General features: G+C 38.1%; 3 protein-coding genes across 4 annotated transcripts in view; all 3 read right to left on the bottom strand.

Moving 5' to 3' along the window:
* arid3b (AT-rich interactive domain 3B) overlaps positions 1-10350 on the bottom strand; it is a 37817-nt gene extending 27467 nt beyond the window's left edge. Inside the window, exons 1-2 of one of the 2 annotated variants that reach the window (XM_079808691.1) lie at positions 9860-10350; positions 8001-8675 (exon numbers count right to left, since the gene is read on the bottom strand). In XM_079808691.1, coding sequence (XP_079664817.1) covers positions 8001-8675; positions 9860-9895 — 711 coding nt within the window. In that variant the 5' untranslated portion in view covers positions 9896-10350. The remainder of the gene's footprint in view (positions 1-8000; positions 8676-9859) is intronic. The other variant, XM_079808690.1, reaches the window with a different exon arrangement.
* Positions 10351-12272: 1922 nt separating this feature from the next.
* cox5aa (cytochrome c oxidase subunit 5Aa) lies at positions 12273-16957 on the bottom strand. The gene is made up of 5 exons (XM_079809232.1): positions 16783-16957; positions 15645-15761; positions 13419-13540; positions 12519-12648; positions 12273-12430 (listed from the first exon to the last, which is right to left on the bottom strand). The coding sequence occupies exons 1-4, from the start codon at positions 16853-16855 to the stop codon at positions 12535-12537; spliced, it is 426 nt and encodes a 141-aa protein (XP_079665358.1). The 5' UTR covers positions 16856-16957; the 3' UTR covers positions 12273-12430; positions 12519-12534.
* Positions 16958-19488: 2531 nt separating this feature from the next.
* On the bottom strand, positions 19489-26540 carry rpp25a (ribonuclease P/MRP subunit p25, a; the record flags this gene model as incomplete). Its single annotated transcript, XM_079808779.1, has 4 exons — positions 19489-19694; positions 22749-22877; positions 22982-23039; positions 25935-26540. 4 exons carry the CDS (start codon positions 26538-26540, stop codon positions 19489-19491), a joined length of 999 nt encoding a protein of 332 aa, XP_079664905.1.
* Positions 26541-27190: the final 650 nt, after the last annotated feature.

The raw sequence follows: 27190 nt of genomic DNA, 5'->3' as shown, positions 1-27190 counted from the left end.
ATTATGGGAAAAAGTCTGTAAAATGTGCAGTCCGTACAAGCGTAAAGTACACAAGGGCATTGAAAGCCAAAATGTAAAGTTTACTACAAAAGGAGGCGGGGTATAAGTAGCTTTATTAGGCCATATTGCTGATATGGTCCTTTGAACAATACAAATGGCACATAGTTGACAAGAGCCCGAAAGAGAGACAAAAGGCCCAAAGCCAGGGCCTGTAACTGCTTGTCTAAATCCTTGAACATCCTGCAAAGGCCCGAGGCAGAGTTCACATCCATTATCTTTGTCCTGACTGGGTGCTACATGAGAAAAGAGATTGTCTTTCAAACAAATGGACACAGGTGTTAACATCTCAGTCCACCACCGTCCAATCCCAGTATTGGGCCCTTTGGAAATATTTTTTAAAGGAAGGAACTGAAGGAGGACGAATCCCAGAGGCTTACCTGTCCTCAACGGCTCTTCTACGAATTTTTTAAAATGTGAAAACACCAATAATCTCTCATGAATGAGATTTGGGGCTTTCCAGGATTCAGGAACATGATATTTGCATTTACGGTTTATAATACTTTGCAATTCTTGCATGATGTCAACTTCTACAAAACGCAGTCATTCATTTAGAGAAACGGGACTAACAACACGATCTCAAAACTATAGATGCAGCCCACTTTCTCCAAAGAATGTATTTGAAAAGAATTGTAGAGAAAAGGGGAGCTAAAAATTTAAACGAGAAAATAAATAAACTAAGAACTAAAACACAAAAAAGGTACCAAGGTCAATTGAGTAAGATTAGACCTATATGGACAATTTTTCTGTTCTTTTTATTTTCCCACCAAAAATAACTATCGTGACATACAGTAAAATGTACTTTTAACCCATATAAAAAAAAAAATTCACGATGACACAAAAACCTTACTTTTAAACCCGCTGGCTAACCATTTTAAACAAAAACATCTGTGCCAGCCCGACAAAACTTTTTAGGAAGGTAGGCGTTTCTTTAGCACTTCCTAGGTGCGCTTGAAATTCCACATTCTAGTGACACTGATAAATAGATACTGTGTGATGATAAAGCCCTAAGCTGCTTTTGGTAGAACGAAAGCGCCGAAAACCTCTGGCGAGTTGGGACACGTTTTGAAGGGGGGTTGGGGACAAACATTCTATACTTGTTAAGAGGGAAAGGAAATGGACGGACAAATAAGAAAACAGCCCCTCCCTTCACCATATACCTTTCTGGTTGATTACCATTCCCCCCTCCATTACTTGCTTCTGTTACATTTGGTGAAATGGACTAGAAACGGTCACAAATCATAGGACGCCTGTGACAAAGACACTCCCTCTATTCTCCCTTTATGCACAGGCCCCTAATGGGAACTCTCACCATTTGAAGAAAAGAAACTCTAATTCCACTTGGAATGTTTCCTCTGGGTGGGGCTGGACAAACTAGACGCAGACACCAGCCCCTCACTACACACATTCTTGCCTCTGGCCTTTAAAGATTTTTACTATCAAATGCCTCCTATTCAAGGGTTAAAGTTACCACCCTACCAGATAGTTCACACTGGAACGGGAAGGGTGAAATGGCACCAAAACACAGCTATAAAACATCCATTTGACAGCTTGCAACTCAAATAAACTGTTTTATCACGGAATCCGGCTGATATTCTTGAGGGCTAATTGAATCGCTCTGATCTATCGCACAGATGGGATGCACTTCGAGCTGACGGCAGCGATCACATCATCATAGGACCCAGGAGGGCCGTCCAACTGAAACTTCTCCATTGAGATGGACCACAGAGCGCCGTCAAAGCTACGAGAGAAAGATTGGCAGACCTCGCGAGCGCATTAACGCCCGTAACGCGCCAGAGAAATAAGCTACGCCGTGCTTATAATGTACACCAGATGTAGTGCTAACATTTGGAGGGAACGTACAAGTGTGAGGCCATCAGGTCATTGATAATTTATATGGAAAATCATTCCACTGCGACAGCAAACCCTGATATAATAAGAATTGATTGCAACCGGCTGGGTTGTATCGCTGGCATGGGGGTGAAATGTTGTCAAGGTGACGCTGACAGTTAAATAATGCAACGGAGTTCGACAAACAAGATTGTCCCCCGAACCCAAGGACAAATTTCCTGTTGTTCGTTCAGAAACACACTTTTGGGGGAAGGGAGAACGCCAAGAGTGTGCAATTGTCTTTTTGTTTATCCGTACACATCACTTTTACCATAGCAACTGCAAGGAAGACAATGCATCCCAGTCCTTGTTAGGTAGCGAAAATCAATTGGAAGCTTCAAAGTAAGACTTGGAGTGAATATTTCGGCCCCTAAAATAATAAACAGGTACTTGGTTAAAAGATTTTGCTAATTGCTGCCATATATTTCTCCTGACAAACGCAGAATCAAAGTAGCGGGGGTGTTTCTATTGACCCGATGCCTTTGATATGGTCATCATACTCACCAAATGGGAGGCCGTAACTCAAGGCACATGCGCGCTCCGACGTCAACTGAGCCTGATTAAAACTCCATTAATCACCCAAGATTACCACGCCGAGCTCCCTAAAAGGGGCATTGTGTCAGCTACCGCTAAAAACGCTAGGTTTAAAGGGCGCCAAGCTATCTGGACTAGCCTCAGCCATGTGTTCAATGAAGTTTAATGGCAGCCATTTGACCCCCTTCACTGACTTGGAGATGATTTATTGAATTAAACGCTAGTAAACCTGAAAAACAAATCAGCAACAACAAAGCACAGGAAGTAGAAATTACGATAGTAACATCCATGAGGCCAGTCCTTCCCCTTGGAGATATTAAACAAAGCTGGCGTGAACTTCCTTTATATACAAACTGCCAATTAATTCCACCGTTTGCTAAGAGGCTGAGTAAATGCTACCGCCAACTACTGCGCTTTTATTAAAGGTGTTTACTGATTGACTAAGGCTTATCCATTTAAGTGTGAAAAGCTTCAAAAAGACAACCCCCCACCCTCATTTAAAAATGCCATTTGTGGCATCTGTTCTCTTTTGTGTAGTCAGTGCCATCAAACCAGTCTCTTCACATCCCCCCCCCCCACCATGCAATCTGATACTGTTACCACAGAGAGCATCATTAAATACTAAAGGACAGAAATAAAGACGGGTGGGACCAAAAAAAAAAAAAAAAAAAGAGGGCGGGGGTGGGATATAACCCCTCAAGCTCTACAACAGTTCTTATTAAATAAATTAGCGTTTTGCTCTTTTGTTTGTGTGCATTAAAATTTGACCAAAAAAACTAATATCTGGGTCATCTAAAAAAAATGTATAGATAAAAAAAGAATTTATACTTAAAAGTACATTAAACTTAGAGAAAATGGACACAAGTAGGATCAATTCTTATTTTTTTGGGACAATTAAGCACATTTTACCCCCTAATTCTAATTACCGTAATGCATTTGACATTTTACTTTTTCCATAAATTTTTTTTGATGATTTTCATTACCACAATGCAGCATATTTTAAAACACTTAATTGGCATAAATTAAAGGCAATGTAGCAAATATTACCGTCATTTATACATATTTTAATTGAATGTATTTCCATTACCATAATGTAAACAAAATATAAAAACAAGATTTCTTTATGCATTACAGTAATGAGAATTTAGGGAGAACTGCTTGATTTTCATAGAAATAATGTAATAATGCAGAAAATGGCCGTTAACTATTTCCCTGTCAAACAGAATTTTCCGGTTTTCCACAGATAATGTAATAATGCAGAAAGTGGCTATTAACTATTTCCATGTCAAACACGGAATTTTCTGTTATTTGTGAGAAAACACTTCTATGTCAAACACAGATTTTTACGGGTTTTCACAAAAAATGTAATGCAGAAAATGACTATTAACTCTTTCCCTGTCAAACACAGAATTTCCATTATTTGTGAGAAAACACTTCTCCACCAAACAGAATTTTCCGGGTTTCCACAAATAATGTAATGCAGAAAATGGTTATTAACCCTTTTCCCCTCAAACACAGAATTTTCCCTTATTTGTGAGAAAACGCTTCCTCGCCAAACATGGAATTTTCCGGTTTTCCACAAATAATGTAATAATGCAGAAAATGGCTATTAACTCTTTCCCTGTCAAACACGGAATTTACGTTATTTGTGAGAAAACACTTCTCCGCTGATTTTATGTACAGAAGATTTATGCTTTTTTTAAAGCACAAAATGTTGCTTTTTGAAATGTTGAAAATGTTGATTTAAAAAAAAAAAATGCATGAAACTAGTATAAAGAGGTTCTTTTTGTTTAAAAGCAGAGGGTCTGTTCATATATATATATATATATATATATATATATATATATATATATATATATATATATATATATATATATATATATATATAAATAATGTGTGTGGTGGGCCGCTATCGGCGTTAACGTGAGACTCTTATCGGGCGATAAAAAAAAATATCGCCGTTAATCTATTCTCAAAGTTGAGTTGGGAGCTTGGTCTATCCTACGCAAGCTATGATAACTTTCACCTTGATATTTTAACGCGGATGTATACCTAGCCGAATTGCACTGTAGGGGGCGCGAAAACGAGTCTTCGAATCTGTATGTATGCCTACTAGTGTTGTCAAAAATATCGATATTTCGATATGTATCGATACTGAAATATCTGAAACGATTCGATACTCATTTTCTACAGTATCGAGATCAGCTGCGCTATGCCTCTGACATACAAGTGCAAAAACGAGCTCCTTTTTCCAGCTTATTAATGGTCAAATACACTCAAAAAATGTCTCAATGCCCATCTTGGTGAGTTTTAACGTAAACAGTCGTAACCAGCTCACATGAACAGTGTTTGGGATCCATGCGTGCGTCAGGTCTTAAAGGGACAGAAGTTATTTATTATTCAAACTACAAAAGGACAAACGATCACTTATGAGCACACATATTCTGAATGCCTTCGGCAGAATTCAAATGAGCCATTTTAATCTAGATTAATTCCAAGATTACAGTGAGATTAATTTAGATTAAAAAAATTAATCTATGCCCACCACACATATATATATATATATATATATATATATATATAGCATGTTCAGATATCCATACAACAACATATCCTGGGGGCCATGACATTTGTGTGAAAAAGACCAAAAACGCTAGCGCTGGCTCGCAACTAAAAAAAACACTGGAGGGGAAAGAGTTAAAAAAAGCTTGTTAAAGCAAAATACAATTTCATAGACGCTATCTTTTGATATAGGAGTGAGCTGGACTTTTTCTCGACCGATTTCTTTGTGAAAACCCCACCCTTGAAAATGCACTAAACATGAAGTGACTCTATAAAGCTCATTCACAAAACCCTTCCCTCTTTACTAATGAGGTATAAGTCCACCATCAGCCTTTTCAGAGCACTGAATCTCCTATTGTTTCCTATACACGTGGACAAGCCTATATTTGAAAAGCAGTATACAAGCCCTCAGACCACTACCCTCTATAAATACATATATAATGACATGGGTGTGATGAAAACATCACAGACCTGCCTGTCAACACACAACCTTCCCAACTATAGTTTTACCAACATGTGCTGTTGTTACTGATCTTCCGCAAATAAAACCGCTTTTGAACGCGTTTGATGTCTGTAACCGTCAATAAAACCATGTTGGAGGTTTTGTGTAAAAACACACGGTCGTAAGATTAAAGATAGCAACACTTACGGAATTAAAATAGATGGCACTTTGGGGGTTTCGAGATATATATATGCATATATGTTGTGTTATTCAACGCAGTATAATAAAGTAGGATTAATGGGCTTTGATTGAAAGCATACAAATATCAAGGGCTCAAGAAGCCATAAGAGTGAGCGTATGAAATTAGAGCAATCCATTTTTCCCTGATTGATCGATCACTCAAGCGCAGCTGAGCAAACAAAGAGCTCAGACCTGAGGCCACTAAAATGGATGACAGCACTACAGGGAAATGTCTCACTCCACATTAAACCCACCAAGACGGCTTCATCCTATCATGATTGACGCAAGTGCTTTAAAAGCACAAAATTACTTTACAAAAATTAACTCACACAAACATGAAAATTCCAACATAGTCTCATGTAGATCCAAACCTACATGACTTTCTTTCTTCAGTGGAACTCTAAAGATATTTTAAATAATGTCCAATGTCCAACTTTGGACCCCATTGATGGAAAAAAAGACATTTCTCAAATGTGTTCATAGGTTTGGAACAACATGGGGGTGAGTAAACGATGGTGGAATTTTTTTTATTTCGGATGAATAATCTCATTAAATGCACTTATTTAAGAGTCCCACGTGCAATTGTCCAGTTAAGAAGATTTAAATCGTGCAAAATCTACACGTGTAAAACTGTCAGGGCGGCGCTCCAGCAGCATGCGCCTGTAACATTCTCCCTCTTGTATTGCAACTTGACAGCGTGCCTCTCTGGTCACAGGCCAAGACAGCATTACTGCCAAGAGCTTGTTCTCAAGAATCACCCGCGTTAGGGGGAATGACAGAGGAAAGTGAGACGGCAAGAAGAGAGAGAGAATGAAAGCGCTCTCCTGTTGGGCCGCCTGCCAGAACGCCACACTTCAGGGATATCCAGGGACAAAAGCCTTATGTCAGGACAGAATTCCCTAAAGACTCGGGATGAACAAACGGAGAAATTAACTGACAGAGTCGAAGGGCCATGTCTGAGGGTACAGCTTGGCTCACAGCAGGACGCTATTGACGATAAGGGAAGAGGAAGACAATAGCTTCAGAAAGAAGTAGAACGCAACAAGAGGAGAGAAGAAAAAAAAAAGAGGCACAAATGCTTTTGAACACTTTTGGGAGAATGCGTGCTCCTTTTGCGTTTGACAAAACTGGAAGCGGAATTTGATCTCCCAATTCTCATTACCATAATGCATTTGACTTTTTACTTTGACCATTTCCATTATTTTCAATGATGATTCTCAATACCGCTACTTAGTAATTTATTTTTACTTAAATTTTATACGGTCAAAATAACAAATGCTACCAATTGTTTATAAATGATTTAACATATACATACATGCATGTTTTTATACATTATGTCATTAATTTATACTAGGGCTGTCAAAAGATTAATCGCGATTATCCGCATCCAAAATAAAAGTTTGTGTTTACATAATATATGTGTGTGTACTCTGTTAATTATTATTTATATATAAATACACACACATCCATGTATATATTTAAGAAATATTTGCATGTATTTACTGTATATACATTTATTATATATATATAAATATAAATGTTTTATATATAAAAATAATATATTTTTCTTAAATATATACATGCTTGTGTGTGTATTTATATATAAATAATAATTAACAGAGTGCACACACATATATTATGTAAACACAAACTTTTATTTTGGATGCGATTAATCGCGATTAATCTTTTGACAGCCCTAATTTATACTTTATCACCTTATTATTTTATACATATTTTTGCATTATGGTAATGAGAATTGTGCTTAATTTATACAGGAAATCTTAATGGTTGTAAAAATAAATTTTTCTTAAAACAAACAAACTAAAAAAAAAAAAACACATTTTTTGAAAGTCTCCCCCCTAAATTACACTCAACAGTGTTGTATGAATTTGTATGACGCTATAATCTTTCACTAAACCCTTCCCCCAAAATAATGAAATACAAGTCCAACCAAATTCTTTTGTACACTTTTAGGAGTACACGTATTGCTTTTGTGCTCAAGAAAACTTGATCAAATGTCCTATTCAGAGCCGAAAACATTTCATCGAGATGTGTGGATTTGAGTGGTTTCACAGTTTTTGAACATGTAAAGACTCTTTACAATTCATCTTATGATCTGACACTCCTCAAATCATGCAGTGGTGAATGAAAATATGCTGTATTGCTGCTTTTATAGGTCAATGGCGATGAAGTGAAAGAAAACACAATCACAAATGCCTAACATACAGAATAACCTCAGAGATTAATGTCAAGAGATAGAAATATAAATGCAAACCTGTTTGAATGAGTCATCGAGGCTCCAATCGCCCAGACCGTTTGGCGTGTTGAATGATTGTTGTTCGGTGAGGGAGTCTTCGGGTTCATCTTTCACCTTAGTGGTTGGGGACAGGGGACGTTTTTTAGCAGCGGAGGGTGAGGCGGCGTAGACGGGGTACGGATACGGAGGGACTCCGACAGCAGCTTGCTGAAGCGCAAGGCTTTGCTTCCTGAGGAACTCCAAGCCTTCGCTTTCCTCTTCTTCGCTGCCGTCTTCATCCATCATCTCGTCGTCGTCCTCTTCGTCCCCCTCGGACCCTCTTCCCCTGTCCAGCTCATCAGCGGCGTCCTCTTCGTGTACTAGGTCAGAGCTGGTTTTCATGGGCCCCCTGGCAGCTGGAGGCCCCTGACCGCCTTTCAGCGCTCTGTCTCTGGAGTTCTTGCTGTAAAAATCAGGGGTTAATGGGGCACCCTGGGCCCTAGCGGAGGCCATGATGGCTTGCTGTGCAGCCAGCTGCTGGGCGTACAGAATGTGGGCTTCCCTGAATTGTCTCTCCTTGCGCTCCATCTCCAGTTTAGCTTGTTGCTGTCTCTGGAGCTGCTCCATAACCGCCTCCAGTTTGACACCAGCCGAACTTCCGAAAGCCGCCTGGGAAAATGCACTAGCCAGGCTACTGTCCTGAGACAAGCTGGGCTGGATTGTGGACAGAAGAAAATAAGTAAACTCATTACTTCAGTCAATTTCTTGTCATTTTTTTTTTATATTTTTAGATTAAGAAAGAACAACATACTCTACTAAAACAGCAGCTCAATATCATTTATAATAAAAAATTTAACTGAATAACTTGAGCGTAAACGTTCCCTCACGAAACACAACAATTAATGTGTAAACACAATCTACGTTTTCCCCCTGAATTAACAGCATTTGCTTAATAGAAATACATTAAAGTTCGAATTAGGGGAAAATACATTCACATTAAGAACCGTAAACGAAGTGGCTATGCAATGAAGAGGTTAATTCGATTCGAATTCAATACAAATAGGACACGAAAACAAATAAAGCACTAAAGACAACACGAAGGAAATCAAATACATTGAATTTAAATAGTAAACAAATACGTGCAAGCAAATCTTGACAACGAACGTGGTGTTGTTTAAAAGAATGTTTAAAAGAATTTGAATTAGTGTTACCAGTATTTATATGTCACAAAAGGATTAAAGTCGCATTCCGCAGCTCGCTTATTGCCCAGTAGGCCAACCTACCTTTGACCCCCCCAATAGAGGCGACCAGTCTGGATTGTAGAACGACCGGATGTCCGGCCAAAACGGCGTCTCGCTTTACAGTTTGTTAAATAATTAATATTTAGCCAAATCCAGTCGAGATATGCTTTTACTTTATAACTAATTAAAGCATAGTTTGATAAATGCGCGGAGTCACAGAAGACATTCAGATCAGTGTCGAATCATGGCTGCCAAAAAGTATGGCGCTCTTCCAAAAACAATTAAGCTATTAAAAGAGAGAACGAGCACACGACGCAACAAAGTATCGCGTTCAGAAGGAAACAAACGGGAGGTTTTTGTCTTTTCCAATCCGGCAGCACGCGAACGACAACTTTGAAAACAAATAAACAGCACGAGTTGTATCATCAAAAAAATCGTAAAATCATGACGTGTACAATGTGGATTTTCGCTACATTTATTAGCTTGATCACTCACGCGGAGGTAAACAGAATAAATGTTGATTCATTGCGACTGTATTAGACAATCTTGAATGTAGACATGATGCAATATTTTATACGCTCGAGATCCGCTGATGAAATATTACAGTAGCTTATCAATACATTCAACAGGGCTCTGTGCCAACAGGACGGAACTCACCACTTGCGCTTTGCTGCTACTGGAATTGTCCACCATCACTCTTTTCCTAGATAAACCACCGTGCGTGTTTTGCTCAGCGCACCGAGTACTTGTGCATCCACCCGTACGTTTAATATCCCCTTTGATAAAACGGTAATAAACCTCTCGGTGTTTGCAGAGGGAGAGAAAAAAAACCACTCGACACTGGGGCCAGCCAAAGGGGAAACGCCTGACCTCACCTCCCGAACTGCGCGCTCAGGGACTCCCACAGTCCCCTCGACTTTTCCTCCTCCAGCCGGAGCCAATCCCCCCCGCACATCAACGCGCATTTAAATCCCGCCCCACTGGCTCGTGCAACAAGTTACTACGTTCTTACGTTTCCCCTTTGCAAGCAACTAAGTAAAATATTTATAGCACAAAAACCGATAGGACTTAACATACACTTACGTGGCTATTTCATGGATCTAATATTAGGCCGTCATTTTTTATTTTCGACTCGAAATGCTGACCCCAGCACGGCTACGTATGCGCATGATATTTATAGAAGACCACAAAATTAACAATTCTGCGATGGAAAAAGTACGTTTTTACCCAAATGCCCTTTAGGGTAGGCCTATAGGCTACAACACCGCAACTTTTGAGTGTAATTTTGACTTTGATAAATGATTTAAGTTGAAGGCATACCTGCTGCGCCCTCTACTGATTCAAAATGCTATAACGTTTACCTATGTTACTGTTGGTGTTGAGTAGAAAAACAAAAGCTGTTTACCTACTATCCACTATGGCAAGCCATTATGAATTATTGGTAACAACAATTAAATTTTCACTAGTTAAAATGCTAATTCTTGACATGAGGACATTCTTGATAGCCTATCAGGCATTATATTTCCACTAGTAAAAATGTAAATTCTTGATAACAATTACGTCATCACTCGCAGAAATACGAATTATTGATATCTGTAATTGTGTTTTTACTTGTTCAAATTCAATTATTGATACCAAGAATTGATTCCTACTGGTTGAAATCCAATTTCACATATCCAAAATACAATTGTTACCGGTAGAAATAATTTTTGATATCAATAATTACATGGTTACCGGTGTAAATGTCTGTTTTTGATCTCAACAACTGGATTGCTACTGTAAAAAAAAAAAAAATATATGATCAATAAGTTGACAACATATGTTTTTACATTGCTTTAACTCATCAAAATAAGTTAAGCAATTTTCAACTTTTTTTATAAGACAAGATACAACTCATTTAAGTGAGTTTAATGTAATTTAAGTTGAAATGACTTAAATATCCAAGTTGATTGTACTTAATTTAAGGCAGCAACTTTTCTGATTTTTGATATCAATAATTTGATTGTCACTAGTGACAATGTTAATTTCTGATGTGAATGTGATTGTTGCCAGTATGAAAGCCATTTTAAATATCTAAATTTACTCTCGGAATTGATGTCAGAAATACATTTTCATACATCAGAAACAACAAATGTAACATGTCGAAATACATTTACAGATATCAAGAGTTAACATTCCAACTCGTGACAATTGAGTTCTTGATATCAGGAATTTATATTTTTACTAGAAACCATGTAATTATTGATATCAAACATTGATTTTTACTAATAAGAATTACATTTCTGATTTGTGAAATCGGAGTTTCAACTAGTAAGAAATATATTTTTGATATCAACAACTGAATTTGAATGGCAGCCTATGGTGACATTTAACTAGTGAAAATACAATTACAGATATCAAGAATTATAGTTTTAACTAGTTGAAATTGAATTCTCGACATCAATAATTTGATATCTGCGAGTGATGACATCATTGTTGAAATCAAGAATTAACAGTTTTACTAGTGGAAATATAATTCCTGATATCAAAAAATGCATACTAGTAAAAATCCAATATCTGATATCAAGGATTAGCATTTTTACTAATGAAATGTTGATATTATATTCATAACATGGGAATGAATAAGTCAAAACGGCTTGCCATAATTCATTTTATTTTTACCTTCGATGTGCAAGGCTTCCCGTATCGGCCACTTCCAGTTATTTTAAGTATGAATTGTTCATTATGCTGGTACTTAAAAAAAAATATATATATATATGTATTTTTTTTTTTTTTTTGTAATCATCATATGCTATTCATAAACACACTGGTTTGTAGGACAAATTGTTTTACAGTTAACAGTGCTGTGTTATACTTCTAGTTATTTACCTATAGCAGCTAATGAATCTGAAGTCTTGCAAATTCTTGCTTTTTATTATATTCCAAAATTTACAAACAAAAGCCTTGTGGATAGTTTTTCACTTTTTTAATCGATTATAACTATTTTAAGAAACAAAGAGGGGGAAAAAACCCTACAGTTAACACTACAAGCAAAGTCTGAGGCATCAGATAAAAGCACAACAAGATTGAGTAAAGATATATCTCCCTTTATTAGGTCCATCAATATTTTACAAGCAAAAGAACATAATAAAGGTCAATTAAATATAACACAGACACCATGACACGAGGCAAAGACTTCAAGTTCAGTGGTCTACTCGGTCCAGACAAGAGCAGCAGTCCTCTGGAAGACTGTAGGGAAAGACACAATGTTCAATCAAATATAGAAACATGTAGCACTTTATTAGAGAAACAATACATCATGCACTCTAAAACTCACCACAAATCGCAGACATCTATACTTTGTCAATGCCAATTTCCTCAGGTGTAGGAATACCAAGCTCACTGAGGGTAGGCTGCAGCTCTTGGAGAAGGTAGGGGTAGATCGCTTTGTGTGGGCCAGCTTTGTCCTGTGTAAAACAACACGTAACGAGTAGAAGTCAAATAAAATGATTTTTCTGAAAATGAATAATACAAAAAACGTATGTTAAATGTGGCTTCAACGTTTTTTGGTTTTTTTTTGTGTGTAGAAGGGGGGTGGGTATTGGTCGTATTGGTCTATTTAAAAGAATTAAATGATTAAAAGGGATTTAAGGAAATAAAGAAAAAAAAAAGTTCCAGTTCTATTGTAGTTATGAAGTAAACTGTTATTAGAGTATGAAGTTATTTTTTAAATATGCACACGTTCACTCTTATTTACGTCTGCCTAATATGTAAAACTGCAAAGCGTTTCTTGTCAGTTATGATTTACATGAAAAGTTTCATATTTTCAAATCAAAACAGTGAAATTTCATTAAAAAATGTCAAGTGTGCATCACTCGATATTACGGTCGGTCGCTGAAAGTTTTTATCGTAAAACCGTCATCAAATATTATCTTTAGCGACTTACACCTTACGACGCACTCTTTCACTGCTATAACTAAAGTAAACAGTAAACTTTGATTCGATTGGCTATCGCGCTCATTCTGACAGTGACGAGCGCTGTTAGACCAACCTAAAAATTTAACATTTTACTTTTGCCATCCTAGCCACGAACAGAGCGGTGTGTAATGGAGTGCAGCAGAGCAGCATCAAGAATATCAAATATTGAGGGGGACAATTTTGCCAATACTAATGAGGGGGACTTGTCCCCCTGAATGTCCATGGTGGTTACGGCCCAGATTCAGAGAGATTTAATGACCTTGACTGCCTCGAGAATGCGGATGGCACTGGCTAAATCGTCTAGCCTCCGACAGGCTCTCAGGGCTGCATCCAGGATCTTTGGCTCAGGTACCAAGTCGTAACCAATCAAAGTGTTCATTCCTGAAGCAAAACAAAAAAAGAGGACACACATTTACTCCACAGACGGCAGATGGGCGTCATTCTGTTGACATTGTCTTCCTTGCAAACACATCCTTGTTCCAAAGATTTTACAGGTTAAAGATAAACAGACGGTTGTAAATGTTTGATACCAACGGATCAAACTAAACCAGATTTACAGGTTAGTAAACTTTAAAAAACAAACAGAACCTACAGCCTGTAACAATATAGATTCGTTTGTGATGTTTCCTTATGGAAACCTACTTGTATAATGGAGTATTATAATTACTAGGGCTGGGTATTGACACAAATTTCACAATTCGATTCACAAGCTTGCAATTCGATTACAGTCAATATAGATTATTTTGGATGCATTTCAGGTACAATACATGGCTAATTTTCTCAAGGAAAACAAATCTCTTAACTAATGCTGTAAACTATGGGAGTCAGTGGGCACTAGATTAGCCTACCATAACACTTAAATTACACTTTTATAATAATAATAATAATAATATTATAATGTTATTTTACAATTACAATTCATATTTTTACTCCAATTTGTTTTTTGAAATAAACATTTAAATGGTGGCTGCAGCTTTCATAAAAACTACATTTTATTTAGTCGAACATTAACAATTATAATGGATATGCAATATGGAGCATACATTTAGCAAAATGCTCCACTCTAGAGTTAATTTTTCTAATTGACTAACAATTTTATGGTCACTGGATATGTTTTTTCCTGAGGTAAATGTGACATTACGGTTTTACTGACGTCTTTCTGTGGTTGAAACACTGATTGAGCAATTCCATGTGACATAATACAGATTTGGTAAGTTGTACTCTATCTTTTAGCAAAATTTCAGATGCTCATTCATGTTTATTTCGCACTGTAACTGGTATTAAGGCAGAAGAGATGATCAGTTCATCTGCAGCTTCTCTTGAACTGAGGCGCTACAGTGATCAGTCACTCCAAAGCACCAAAACAGTATTTTTTTTAAACTTTGTGATAAAACAGACGTAATTTGAAATCTGAGACTGTTTCATATCAATGGCTCGCTACAATGTTCCGTCCATTCAACTGAAAACAGGATGACTATAGCCAAGAAATCTAGATGCACCCTAGCAGCTGCCAATGTTTAGTCGTCTAGCAACTCTCCGTTGGCTTGCGAGCATGAAAACCAAACTCTGGGTAGGCCAATCATATCGTGTATAGAGTCGGTGGGCGGGCTTAACATAATGACGGCAGAGTTGCGACGGTTCCGCGTGAATTCCCTGCTACTTGAAAAAGAGGATGGCTGCTGCTGGCGAACAGCGGTCTTTCGAATTGGCTTTGGCCGCGACTCTGGAAGACTTGGAGTAAAGCTTTTCTTTGAGAAAAGAACAGCACTGAAGTCACTGTTTCAGAGTTTTGCCGACCGGATGCAGCAAAAGTTTAATCTATCAACTAGCTTCATTGCTCTGGTTGGTTGTGGCGCTATCCTATTGAGTACAGAGGGAATTTGAAAGAAAACCTTTTATCCCGCCCCTCGGATTGATCCCAATCTCGGAGGTTTCCCAGACCCAACATCTTGATGTGGGTCTGGCTAGTCAGGCTAGGATGACTAATCAATTATTGGGCGTGATTCGACATTGGTTCATGAAAATCGAGAAATCGATATTTGTTTTACCCAGCCCTAATAATTACAGGTTGACATTTCAAAAAAAGCTAAAAGACACACATATACATACATACATATATATATATATATATATATATATATATATATATATATATATATATATATATATATATATATATATATATATATATATATACATATATATATATATATATATATATATATATATATATATACATATATATATATATATATATATATATATATATATATATATATATATATATATATATATATATATATATATATATATATATATATATATATGTCAATCTTAAAGAGCAGCATTCAAATCAAAGATGATTTTAAATATATGGTCATTAAAATGCATTTATGAGAGTAAATTCTCACATTAAAAACTCAGCAGTTGAATGCACAGCTGCCGAATCAATAACAAGGTCAAAACGCCTCCGTCCGTCACCCACCTTTCCTCAGCTCCCAAGCATCGATGTCTGGCTTGTTGAAGTAAGTGACCCAGCGGGCATCAAACTCTTCATCGGTCTCCTGTTTGCCATGGGAATAAGAACGGGCAGCTATCGAAGCTGTGGAAGTAAAAGACCAGAGACGATCAGAAGAGACTTGACTCAGCCTAAACAAGTCAGAGAATGACATCCAGACGATAAGAACATTGCCGTCATGGCCAAAGTACTTCCGGGAAGTATTGTAGGTGTAAAAGGGCCATAACTCTCATAATAAGCCTCTAATAATTTTGTCTATATATCAATGATTGCTCTTAATAGTGCTGTGAGATTTTGCATGCAGGCCTTGTTCCAGCTGGAACTGGTCCAGTTCAAATTTGACCTGTTACCTTGACTGGTGCGGAAGTATGATTCCTCCTATCTGTTTGCTAAAGAAGGTCAGACAATAAATCCAACTGACATCCTAAAAATTAAATGCAAACTAGATGTTGTATGATCAAGATGGGGTCTATATTTTGATTATACTATAGTCGCATCTATTATTATCTGAGGTGTGGGTTCGCATAGAGGTCAGTGCATTGTGGCTAATGGAAAATGCAGTTTGCACGGAGACAAGGTGAATTTATGCGAATTCTTCATTTTTGGATTAACCCCTGTCTCGCACGTAGTTATTAAATACATGATTAAACTGCTACAAAGCAAAACTATAAACCACACAGCCTGTTAGATAGGTTTAATATGCAGAGTCATCTTTCAAACACTAAGTATTTACCTATTAGACTTGCCGTTTCAAAGAAAGCTCAGAATAATGTGTCAATCTGGGATGCTTTCAGTTTGAGTGTCGCGTTTCATCCGCGCGCTGGGCCGAAGCCTCACTCTAGTGGGTCATTGCAAGGACATTGTGAGAAAAAAAACATCTACGACTTGAAAAATGACAGGGAAAACGCGATTATAAAATGGAAACGCTTTAATATAAGCGATACATGAGCGCGTGATAATAACCTCTAAAAGGTATAACCTTTCAAGCAAGCTTCGGTTAGCTTATGTGCTAAGCTACGTTCAAGGTGTTTCCGTTAACTCTGTCTCTTACTGTCGTTTTTTCTATTAACTATTTGCTAAATAATATGGCAAAATCTGCATTTACCTGTATATTGTGGCCGTGACCTTGTTAAACTCCGAGCACCGGAGACTGATAGTCGAAGGGCGGCTCTGAACATAGTGCGGCTCACCGGGCTCAAGCGCTGCTCAGACTTCAAGAACGACACGGGCTGAGGCTATTTCAGATAGCCGACCTGCTAACACGCGACTGTCTCGTGACTGCGCATGCGTACTTTTTTGGCAATAAAGCGCTGTATGGACTATGGCTGAATCCGAAATCGCCCACTATACCCTCAAATAGGGCATTATTTGAGGGGACAGCCCTTTGTAGTGGTGTCCGACACCATAGTGGACGTTATTGAGTGCACTCATTCAATCCTACATTGCACCTTGCTGTTTATGGTAATGTGAAGAGAGGGGGTTTTACTAAAGAAGATTATAAAAAAAAGCATGAAGGACAACAGATACATTTCTATGCTCTATACAAATCACTAACGTTACACCTCTCCATGAGATGCATCCAGTATGAGCACGTACACTTCTATACATTGTGAAAGCGATGTTTGATTCAATATATTTGTATTATTTTGCTATTTAATATGTTTACATTGATATTTAATAATGGATAACACACACACACACACACACACAAAAAACTATATAAACAACAAAAACCGCAGTACTCTGTATTCATTGCATTCATATAGTAGGCTACAAGCATAGTCATTATTTAAATGATATTATATGCCGTCATTAGCAAGCATTTTTGTGCAATATTATGGCATATGAAATAATTATTTTGGTCAAAACAGTTAAGATTCATTACATTTATGGATTTTACAATCGTAGTGTGGTTATAATGTTAGGTCTACTGAAAAGTTAGTTATGTGAAAATGGAAAAAGTATATTTTCTGGTAAAAAAAAAAAAAAAACATTTATATCCCTAAATGTGAATTTCATATAGCTACAGCAACGAGCATCTGTGTTTCCAAAAAAAAAGTTGTTCACAACAGCAGGGGGCAGTATTACATTTCATAATGTAAAACCCAGGGCTAGTTAACAAAACTAAAACCATTAAAACATTATTACTTTATATATACATTTGTTTATATATTAAGTATATAATTATATGGGTGTTTATAATTATAATTATGTTATACATATAAAATTGTACACAAAACTGAATGTAGTCATTAAGATAGTTTATTGTTTTGGGGTCATCTTCTTAAAAAGTGTCCTTTATTAATTTTCTTTATTAATTTCTATGAAAATGTAATATATTTAAATAGCTTTTTCAAATTTGATGCAGTTTTGTAAATACTGATATATAAAAATTATATACAAAATAGGGAATTTCAGGGTTTTTTTCTATAACATGTAAACATTTTACAGCAACCTTAGATGTCAATTGTTTCCATACACACAAAATATAACATATTGAACTTTTTTATGACAGATGTTGCAATTTCAATGTGTTAATCATCTCATCTTAAGTGTTAAAAAAAAAAAAATTTCAAATCAAAATGTGCAACAAAAAAAAAATGACATAATGACATATTGTGTCGTTAAGGACACAATGTTAAAGTGCCACACAATTAAAAACAGGCTACTGTAGAGAACAACAGTAAAAGTAAATAAAATACTTCAATGCTAATAATATACTGAATATTTGTCATTTAATATACAGTAAACCTTGAATTTGTCTTTACCGCAACCCCTAAATATGTTGCGGTAAAGACATGTTTCGGTAATTACATTTTTGCTAATATTTTAGCTAATTGGCAGCTAGCAAGGCCTACTATATTAGTTTTGACTCTTAGCATCTTAATATACATTAATTCAACAGTAATATACATTTATTTTTAAAATGTAGTTCAAAATACACAATTATTAAGCTGAATGGTAAGGACGCACAATAAATACTAGAGCAGAAAAGATGATGTTTACCTTATTTATTTGGTATCTTGTGAGTGAGGTAGTGTGGTGGCCCAGTCTGTCAGCAATGTGCTCAAGTGATAATATCTGTTTCCATAGAAACTAGACTTGTTTGTGTTTGATAAAATTTCATAATACAAGCTTCATTTTTTTTTTCATTGTTGTGGTAAGGACTCAAAAGTGTGGGACAGGCACATTTAGTAAAAAAACTAAATCATAAAAATGATCAGTAAATAATACAAAGAATTTTAAGATGCTGTAAATGAATCTGTATATTAAACAATTCCATTTGAAATAATGTCAAATTGTTTAAAAATGGCAAGTAATTACAAAATTAATTCTCATTTCTACATGTTGTTTGCTAAAATAAGTTCTGCAGCCACTCAATAAAATCACCTATATTAAACAATTCTTATTCATTTCTCAATGTATTTACAAACATAACAGGCCTAAAACTTTTAATTAAAAAATGAAAAAGGTAATAATAAATAAAACCATAGTTTTATTTGTTTACATTATTTGTGTTTATTTCAGCTACACATTATTTAACTACCTGCCATATATATATATATATATATATATATATATATATATATATATATATATATATATATATATATATATATATATATATATATATATATATATATATATATATATATATATATATATATATATATATATATATATATAAAACAAATTATGATTTATGATAAACTACAGTACAAGTTTGTCATTTAAAGCGCCATAATCAATGTGATGAAAGCAGATTCGCTCTGGATCAACCTTTCATCATAGAAACTAAAATACCATGACATCAATTCAGATCCTCGTTCCAGAACAGGCCACCCCAGCCTTCCTTGCAAGTGCATTGAAAGGGCTGGTTGCAAGTGCCATGCAGGCACCCCGGGTATCGCCTGCACTCGTCACAGAGGGGGCCTTTCCACCCGAGGCGCTGGCACTTGCACTCACCGGGGGCCTCACAGTAGCCGTGCTCCTTGCTACAGCCAGACGAGCAGATGGCTGTTTAAAAGGGATAGGAAGAAAAGAGGGGACATTAGAATGACTGGCATCACAAAACCACCCCCAGTTAGAGACTCTGGTCAAGCCAGCCGCCACCTTGAAATGCACGGTCAATCTAGCCGCCACATTATTTCACGGTTTGCGCATACACTGGCTATTACGGTAAGAACGGCAGGTCACATTCACATTCATTTATGCATGCAAGAAAGAAAGAAAGTCTATACATTTTGAACAGAAACCCGTAAAAAAATCCTAATTTTTACAGACCAATTACACCTCAGATTGAGAGTACACTTTCTCACAGTGTCAACTACACCGTTTCAGGACTGTCGAATGTTGTATTCCAAAATAAGAGCCCCCAAAATGTATATATAGGCTACGCTGTTTTGACTGCCTATTTAAGTGCTGAAAGCCATTTCGTAATATTTCTCCTTCAAGTGCGAAGGTCAGCCCCTCGCTGACCCCAAATAAGACAAGACAGTAGCCTCTCTACTCACTGTCAAAGCAAGCAACCTGCAGGGAATTAATGGCGCTTTGCAGCTCCATCTGATTCAGCAATGCTTTTCTGCCGAAAGCAAAAGGGCAAATTTCATTTCTAAAAAGAGCAGCGACATTTGATGCAAAATGTCGTGCCACGAATGTGATGCAGCCCATCTGCCGCCTAAAGAGATGGACTCAGCCGGCCTAGGCAGGACTCAGAGCTCATCCGTGTTCTTACCAAGGCCATGAACGAGTTGGGCTTGGGCCGCCCACAGCCACCTCGATGAGTGGTTCCTGCAGCCGGGGCACCGCCAGCAGGCCCCCCGCCAGCGACCAGCCCTGTTCTTCCTAGAAGTCTATGATCAACTGATCAAATGGATGGATGGATGGATGGCTTCGCTGAGCACTTTACAGCTGTGCAGAAAACATCACAAACGATACAGAACTTCCTGCCAGAGCGAGCAAGTTCCTCTGCCGCCTTGAGTCGCTCAGCAGCACACCAAGCTGACTCCTGCACCCACTCAGCCCCAGCAAAAGGCCGAACCCGAAGTGAAGCAGTGCTTTGGTCCAGCGACACGCTACCCGTTTCCCAAGTGCTGTCCTGAGCCGCCCATGTTTCAGGCACAAGGATGAGGAGGCTAAGTCCCACCGAGGCTGGACTGCCCCTAAACTGTCCATGTTCACCTCATAACCCTCTGTTCAGTTCCATGCGTTGGAGGCATTGTGTTTGCTGTCGGTACTGGGTCCACATCACCGATGGTATGTGTGCCCAGACCTATTTCCACTGTTATAGCAAGTCAAATAAAAGACCATTTCTCCACCACATTATTCTATCGTATGCGTCAGCCCCCTGCCACACACAGGCTGCCTTCTGCTCATCAAACCCTTGCCACCCAAAGCCAGGCTTGGGAAGCCATCCCCAGTCAAACTGTGTGTTAAAAATAATCAAACAGGGTTACTTGCTCCAATTTCCTAGCAGACCATCCCCACGTCAGGGGTGTGACTTACACTTTGGTCTCGGATGCCAACACTCATGTCCTCTGAGCCAGAGCACAAGCTCTGCTAGCAAAGGTTGCTGTGGAAGTTCCCACTGCCCACAGTGAGTCAGGCTTTTAAAGCCGCTACTTCCTCATCCCCAAGAGGGATGTCGGCCTTAGGCTCATCCTCGACTTGAGATGTCAGCCTTGACTTGAGAACCGTGCTCTAGTAAGGTGGCCGTTCAGAATATTCACTTTGAAACACATCCTCTCGCAGATCTGCCCAGGGAATTGTTTTTTAACACTGGTTCTTGTCCTACCTCGAGCGTAGCCTGAGGGCTGTCTCATTCTCAGATTGACCCACAGCTGTACAAAAGAGAAATTGACACATCTGTTATAGCTGTATCAGTTGGGGGTAGAACTGGGCTTGGTTTTCAGAAGGAAAATAGTCGTGACGGACACCTCCAACACGATGTGCAACCGCAGGCTGGGCACATCAAACTGCCTATTAATGATGATAGTACTTCTGGTCTTCAAAGAGTTCCAGACAGAACAATGTCCTGGTCCGATCGGACAGCATGACAGTGGTAGCCTATATAAATCACCAAGGGGGTCTCAGGTCACATCCAATAATCAAGCTGGCATACAATTTTCACTCAGTATGAATATGGGAGCTTCATGAATATGGGAGCAGATGTCTTGGAACGGACCGTCTACAGGGGAATGGAAACTCCAACCCTAGACGGTTTGCATGATCTGGTGGACCACTTTGCTTCGAAAGGGAACACCCACTGCTCAATATTCTCCTTGATAGAAAATTAGCCCACTGGTGGCCCTGACTTTTTTTCTGGATTTTCAGGAGGATATTAGAGCTTTTACTTTAATTTCTACATTTCCATAACTGTTTATTTCACAACGACATAGTGAGTTGTTCAGCAGTAAACTGATTCTGAGGGAGTGTGGGCGGGGCCTTGATACCGCGGCTCAACTTCACACCATAGACTGTAAAAAAATATGGACGTAGTGTCCGTGATGTCACCCATAGGTTTCTGAAAAGCGTTTTTCTGAAGCCTAAAGTGCAGCCGTTGCCATTTTGGCAGGCTGAAAATGGTCAAAGGCCCTGTCCCAAATGGCACACTTCATGTGCACTTTCGGTCTTGTGGACAATGGCTGTAAACATGTTTTTTTTTCTGCTGTAAAGTTGGGCATTTTAACATGGGGCTCAATGAGATTCTGCTCCCTTCTGGAGCATGTCCCTAGCGCCCAGTCGATGAATTGCAGTTTTTCACTACTGCGAAGACTTGGCCCCGAATCTGTGCAAGATGTCAGTGCCATATTGAAACACTGGCAGTTTCACTTTTCTACAATGGAAGAGATTGAAGTTGCGTCGTCCATCTTTACACTCTTAATGATCGTATCTTTATGGTGCACATAATAATGTACATTTAAAAACACACATTCTGTTTTTGAATACACTTACGCTCTGCGCAAAATTCGCCTTTCCATCCAGGCAGGCAAATTCTGTTTCCAGCGGCATCACAGTTGAAGTGGCCAAACATATCCTTCCGCGGGCGGCAGAAATTCGAGCATTCCTCACCATGGTAGAATTCATCACACAGGACGCGATAAGAAAAGCGCAGTTGGCTTTGCTCTCTGAGATGCATGTCCTGGGACCAATCCTCGCCGATAGCAAGTCTTAGGCTGGTGTTGTTGATCATGATATTCTCTGAAATTAATCAAATAAAATCTTTGTTAAATACAGAAGTAGGCGTAACAAATACAATTTTGTAAACGACCAAACAACAGGTGAGGCGAAAGTAGGGCGCATACCTGTTGACTGGACAGAGGACTCTGCGTTCCAGGCTTTGATTGTCAGCAAGACAATTCCCTGTAATGACAGAAAATTCTGTTAAATATTTATTATAGAAGCATACATACATAGGCCTACACAAGAAGTGATAATGAATTGAATAAGACACATTTTGAGCTACTCACCGGCGGCCACTTGAAATTAAAAGGCACGCGGATATGTGCACTACTGGAGATGGAGTCTGCGCTGAATATGTCTGTCATTTCGGTGCCGTAAGTGCATGGTGACGCAGGTAGAATGACACCTGTGGTGGGGCTTAAATAAGACTAAAATAACTCGCTTCCGGCGGTCAGCGGTAGGCAAGTTGACTTGCGCTAAAAGAGTAACTCCTGACGCAATGTACAGGAGCATTGCAAACTTTGACGCCTCTCGTGGATAGGGCTGGGCAACAAACTCAAGCCCCTCTTCTCTAATTATCGAAATCCTCCTTTTGTTTAGCTCTATCCTCTGCGATTCTGCGTTCGTCAAAACTAATGGGTTACCATGAATCCAAATAATTTGTGAAAATACTTTTTAAAATGAATGCGTTACACCCTAAAAAAAGTAAAGTGTATTTAGTTAGCTACTTTTTATGGAAAGTAATGTGTTAAGTTACTTTTGCTTGTTTGTTTATAACAAAAGTTCTGTTTTTAGCAAATGTAAATGCCCTTTCACACCAAAAGTGAAATGAATAAGCCTTAGGCTGAAGGAAATGCAAATTCATGTTTGTACAGTAGGCTATTCTACGCCCCATTATGCTTTCCGTGAATTATGGGTGTAATTTCCATTAAGCTGTAAACAATCAGTGAAAGACTCGCTTTATGAACGCAATAATACCTTTTTTTAATACTGAGTAGATGACATTATTTTACTCTCCCTTCAACCATCAAACATTAAAAGGACATTTAAAAGTGTAAAAGCATCAACAAGTTACTTCCAACAGACCTTGAATAACCCCAAAAGCGTGATTCTTTCCACGGCAATAATGGGGTCAAATCACTGTAGTAATATCTGTATTATGTAAAGTACGTTGCCTTAACATGTTTATTAACTTCAGCATTGCGTGATACTATATAAAAAAAAAAATGAAACACAAATGTGATGTTTATCTAAAGTAGCCTAATTTTTGCTTATTTGTATGGTTGAATTGGATCATTGAAGGTCAGCATCAAAGACTTTGGTTAATAAAGTGAGATTACATAAAGTGTTTGTGTTAACATTTGAAGGTTCAGTGTGTAGTAGCTATTTATGAGGATCTCTTGACAGAAATGCAATATAATAGATCTATGTTTTCAGTGGAGTATAAAGACCTTACATAATGTACCATTATGTTTTTATTACCTTAGAATGAACCATCCACATACACCACTGGTCCCCTTACAGTGAAGCCCTCTACAGTAGCCCTAAACGGACAAACTTTTCTACAGAGCGCTAGTCACTCTCTGCTGTCTCAGGCCCCGTCCACATGAAGCCAGAGCTTTCCCTATCCAATCTTTTTTTCCCCTCATTTCAATAAATATCTGCGTACACGAGAGCACTGACACCGACTCAAAACGATGTAGTATACAAGCCAGGCCAGTATGTGGCGCTGTAATTCTGCCACAGAAATACACTAAAAACGGAGAAGAAGAGTTGTGGCTAGAAGGGGTTCAGCAATGGTAGGAAGTTAGGCAAAATCTCACAATTAAATAACAATAAATAAATTTGCTACTTATCAGATTGTTTTATTAACGCATACACCTTCCCCAACCCTAAACCTACAATAATGCAAATACAGTAATATTGATGTGCTCATGCCCAGTGCCCATAGCTGTATCCCTTTCTAGTCTTTCCTGTGCGGGACGTGGTGTGATGACATCACCATTTCACAAAATATACGGATCGGCAGTACACACAAAAACGCAAGGCTGTCGTTTTCAGATTTGCTGGATCCGTATGGACGAAACGCTGATACGGTACAAAATTGTTACGCATACAGCTAAACTTGTCTCCGTGTGAACGGAGCCTCAGACGACGACATTTTTTTCTTGTGTCGGCCACCATAGCTTCTCTATGTGCTCCGAAAGGGAGGGATGAGCGTTGGGTGATGCAATTCACAACCTTATCGCTAGATGCCGGTAAAATTCACACACTGCACGTTTAATTATTGCAGGTTTGTGAAATATTCTGAGTTTGCTCACTGTTTTTATTCATTTTTAAGGGACTACTGAATGTGTTTTTGTGCAAGTGAGATGAGTAAATGCATGCTCACATTTAGTCTACTCTAGAACGACAATAACCATCATGTTTACACACAACGCCTCTGCACTTATACTCCCGATTTCTTTCAACATGGGTACAGGAGAGCTGTTAGTCAATAAATGGGAAAACAAAGTAACTTGCGTTACTAGGGAGTTATCATGCTTTTCGCTTTAGAATACTGATCCAAATAATTGAATAAGTTATTTGTTCTGAAGGATTAATACTTGAGTCATTATAGTGCGTTACCATGATCTTCACTTAAGAATGAATTATACTATTATGAACCTGTATGTAGAAGTTCTTAGTCCTCTGGGAGGTATGTAGTGATTAGCTAATAGTGCCATTCATTTGTAAATCATTTGTAAAAAAAAAAGAGTTTCTTGTTAGTATAGTAATTACTATGTAAATATTGAGTTACTCATTTGTTCCTAGTTGTTTATTAATAACATTGAGCAGACAAGATGAAAATGAATGAGTGAGAGCCGACAATAAATTATTTGATTTTATATTTTGGACGTACTTTAATTAAACAATACTAACAAAATTACTTCATGCATTTTATCACTCAAATTACACATTTATATTTATTGCATCCTGATCACAGACAGTTATAAGCATAGAGCAAGTTATCTAAGTAAATACACAAAATATACTTTCATATGAGTTCTTCCTTTTATATTAACATTTTTTCACTGGTTCCAAATCAGCAATTTTGTCCTGTCCCAGAGCAGCTCTTTTAAGACTGGGAAGATCATGAGAACAAGGACTCGGTGGTCTTTTTTCTGGCTTTCCATTCCCCTGCGGTCCATCTGCCCTTTTGCTTTCCTCCGAGAGAGTCTCGGCTGGAGGCTGATATCCCGGCTCCTGCGGGTCCAGCGGTTCTTTGGAGAGAAGAATACAAATGGAAGGAAGAGTTCTGTGTATGGTCATCTGAACCGGGCCACTCTCCTGGCTCTCCCACACCTCAGTCACTGTCCTGTACTGGAGCTTTGACACCTGGTGTAAGCCCCGCACTTTCCGTTTCATTATCTCCGCACAGGTGATGGTTTTGGTCACAGCTCGTCCCATCCCACTGAAAAGAACCTGCGACGTTGGAGCCGCGTGTCCGTCGCCTTGAAATCGAGACATGGCAAAACCCAAAAGATTCCTGATCTTGCTTCCTTCCTTCACACGCATTTCCAGCACCTCAGACGCCAATCCTGGGATTGGGCATGGGATTGGTTCTCCAGTGGAACATACCTTCCTGAAGCCACCTTGCTTTGGTTTGTTAGGAGATCCAGTAAAGTTTGTGGGATTCATTTTAGAGGGTTGGACGGATGTGGTACATATAGATTGTGTGTCATCATTAAGCTCTTTGCTCGGCATAAACATATTTATAGGTTATTTTCTATGTTCTTGAAGCTGCAAAATTTAGTACCACTTGATAATATTTCCTAGAACTGAGTGCTGGCACTATTCTATTCCAACATGAAAGAAATTGCACAGACGTAAGGGAAACCAAATGATCTTAACTGCTAATGTTCTGTTATTCCCAAAGCTCTGAAGTGAATGACAAGCCGTCATTATGCTCTCTGGCCGTTGACATGAAGAAAAGAAAAAAAATCTGTTCTGTAAATCGAGCAAATTCATCAAAGCTGAAAGTGCTGAGTATCAGCAATTTCTCAGTCACTACTTTTGAAGCATATTTCAGTCTTCGTGAGAGGGGAGCTGTAACCAAACAAGGGGAAAACATGATGAATTCAGAGGCAGAACCACATTTTAAATTTAACTAGCTCATTTTTGGCATAATGCAATATTTATCCAAACTGTAAAATATTGCATCAAAGTTTTCAACTTGCAGCAGGATAACCAAATGTATTCAAAATTACAAATAAAATAACATTTTAAATAATTCTAATATAAAAGAAAAATGGATTTAAATGTAAAATTACATACAAAAAATAAAAAAT

The sequence above is a fragment of the Gobio gobio genome (assembly GCF_949357685.1).
Source record: "Gobio gobio genome assembly, chromosome: 25".
NCBI lineage: Eukaryota > Metazoa > Chordata > Actinopteri > Cypriniformes > Gobionidae > Gobio > Gobio gobio.
Note: the sequence above shows the minus strand (reverse complement) of the source record. Positions and strands in the feature narration are given on the sequence as shown.

Bases quoted from the DNA above. Each gene is read 5' to 3' on its own strand.
- cox5aa (XM_079809232.1), bottom strand. From the start codon at position 16,855: ATGTTCAGAGCCGCCCTTCGACTATCAGTCTCCGGTGCTCGGAGTTTA. The intron at 15,762-16,782 runs GTAAATGCAGAT...TTACTTCCACAG, and splicing joins GTCACGGCCACAATATACAG to CTTCGATAGCTGCCCGTTCT. The intron at 12,649-13,418 runs GTCATTAAATCT...TGTTTTACACAG, and splicing joins GCATTCTCGAGGCAGTCAAG to GACAAAGCTGGCCCACACAA.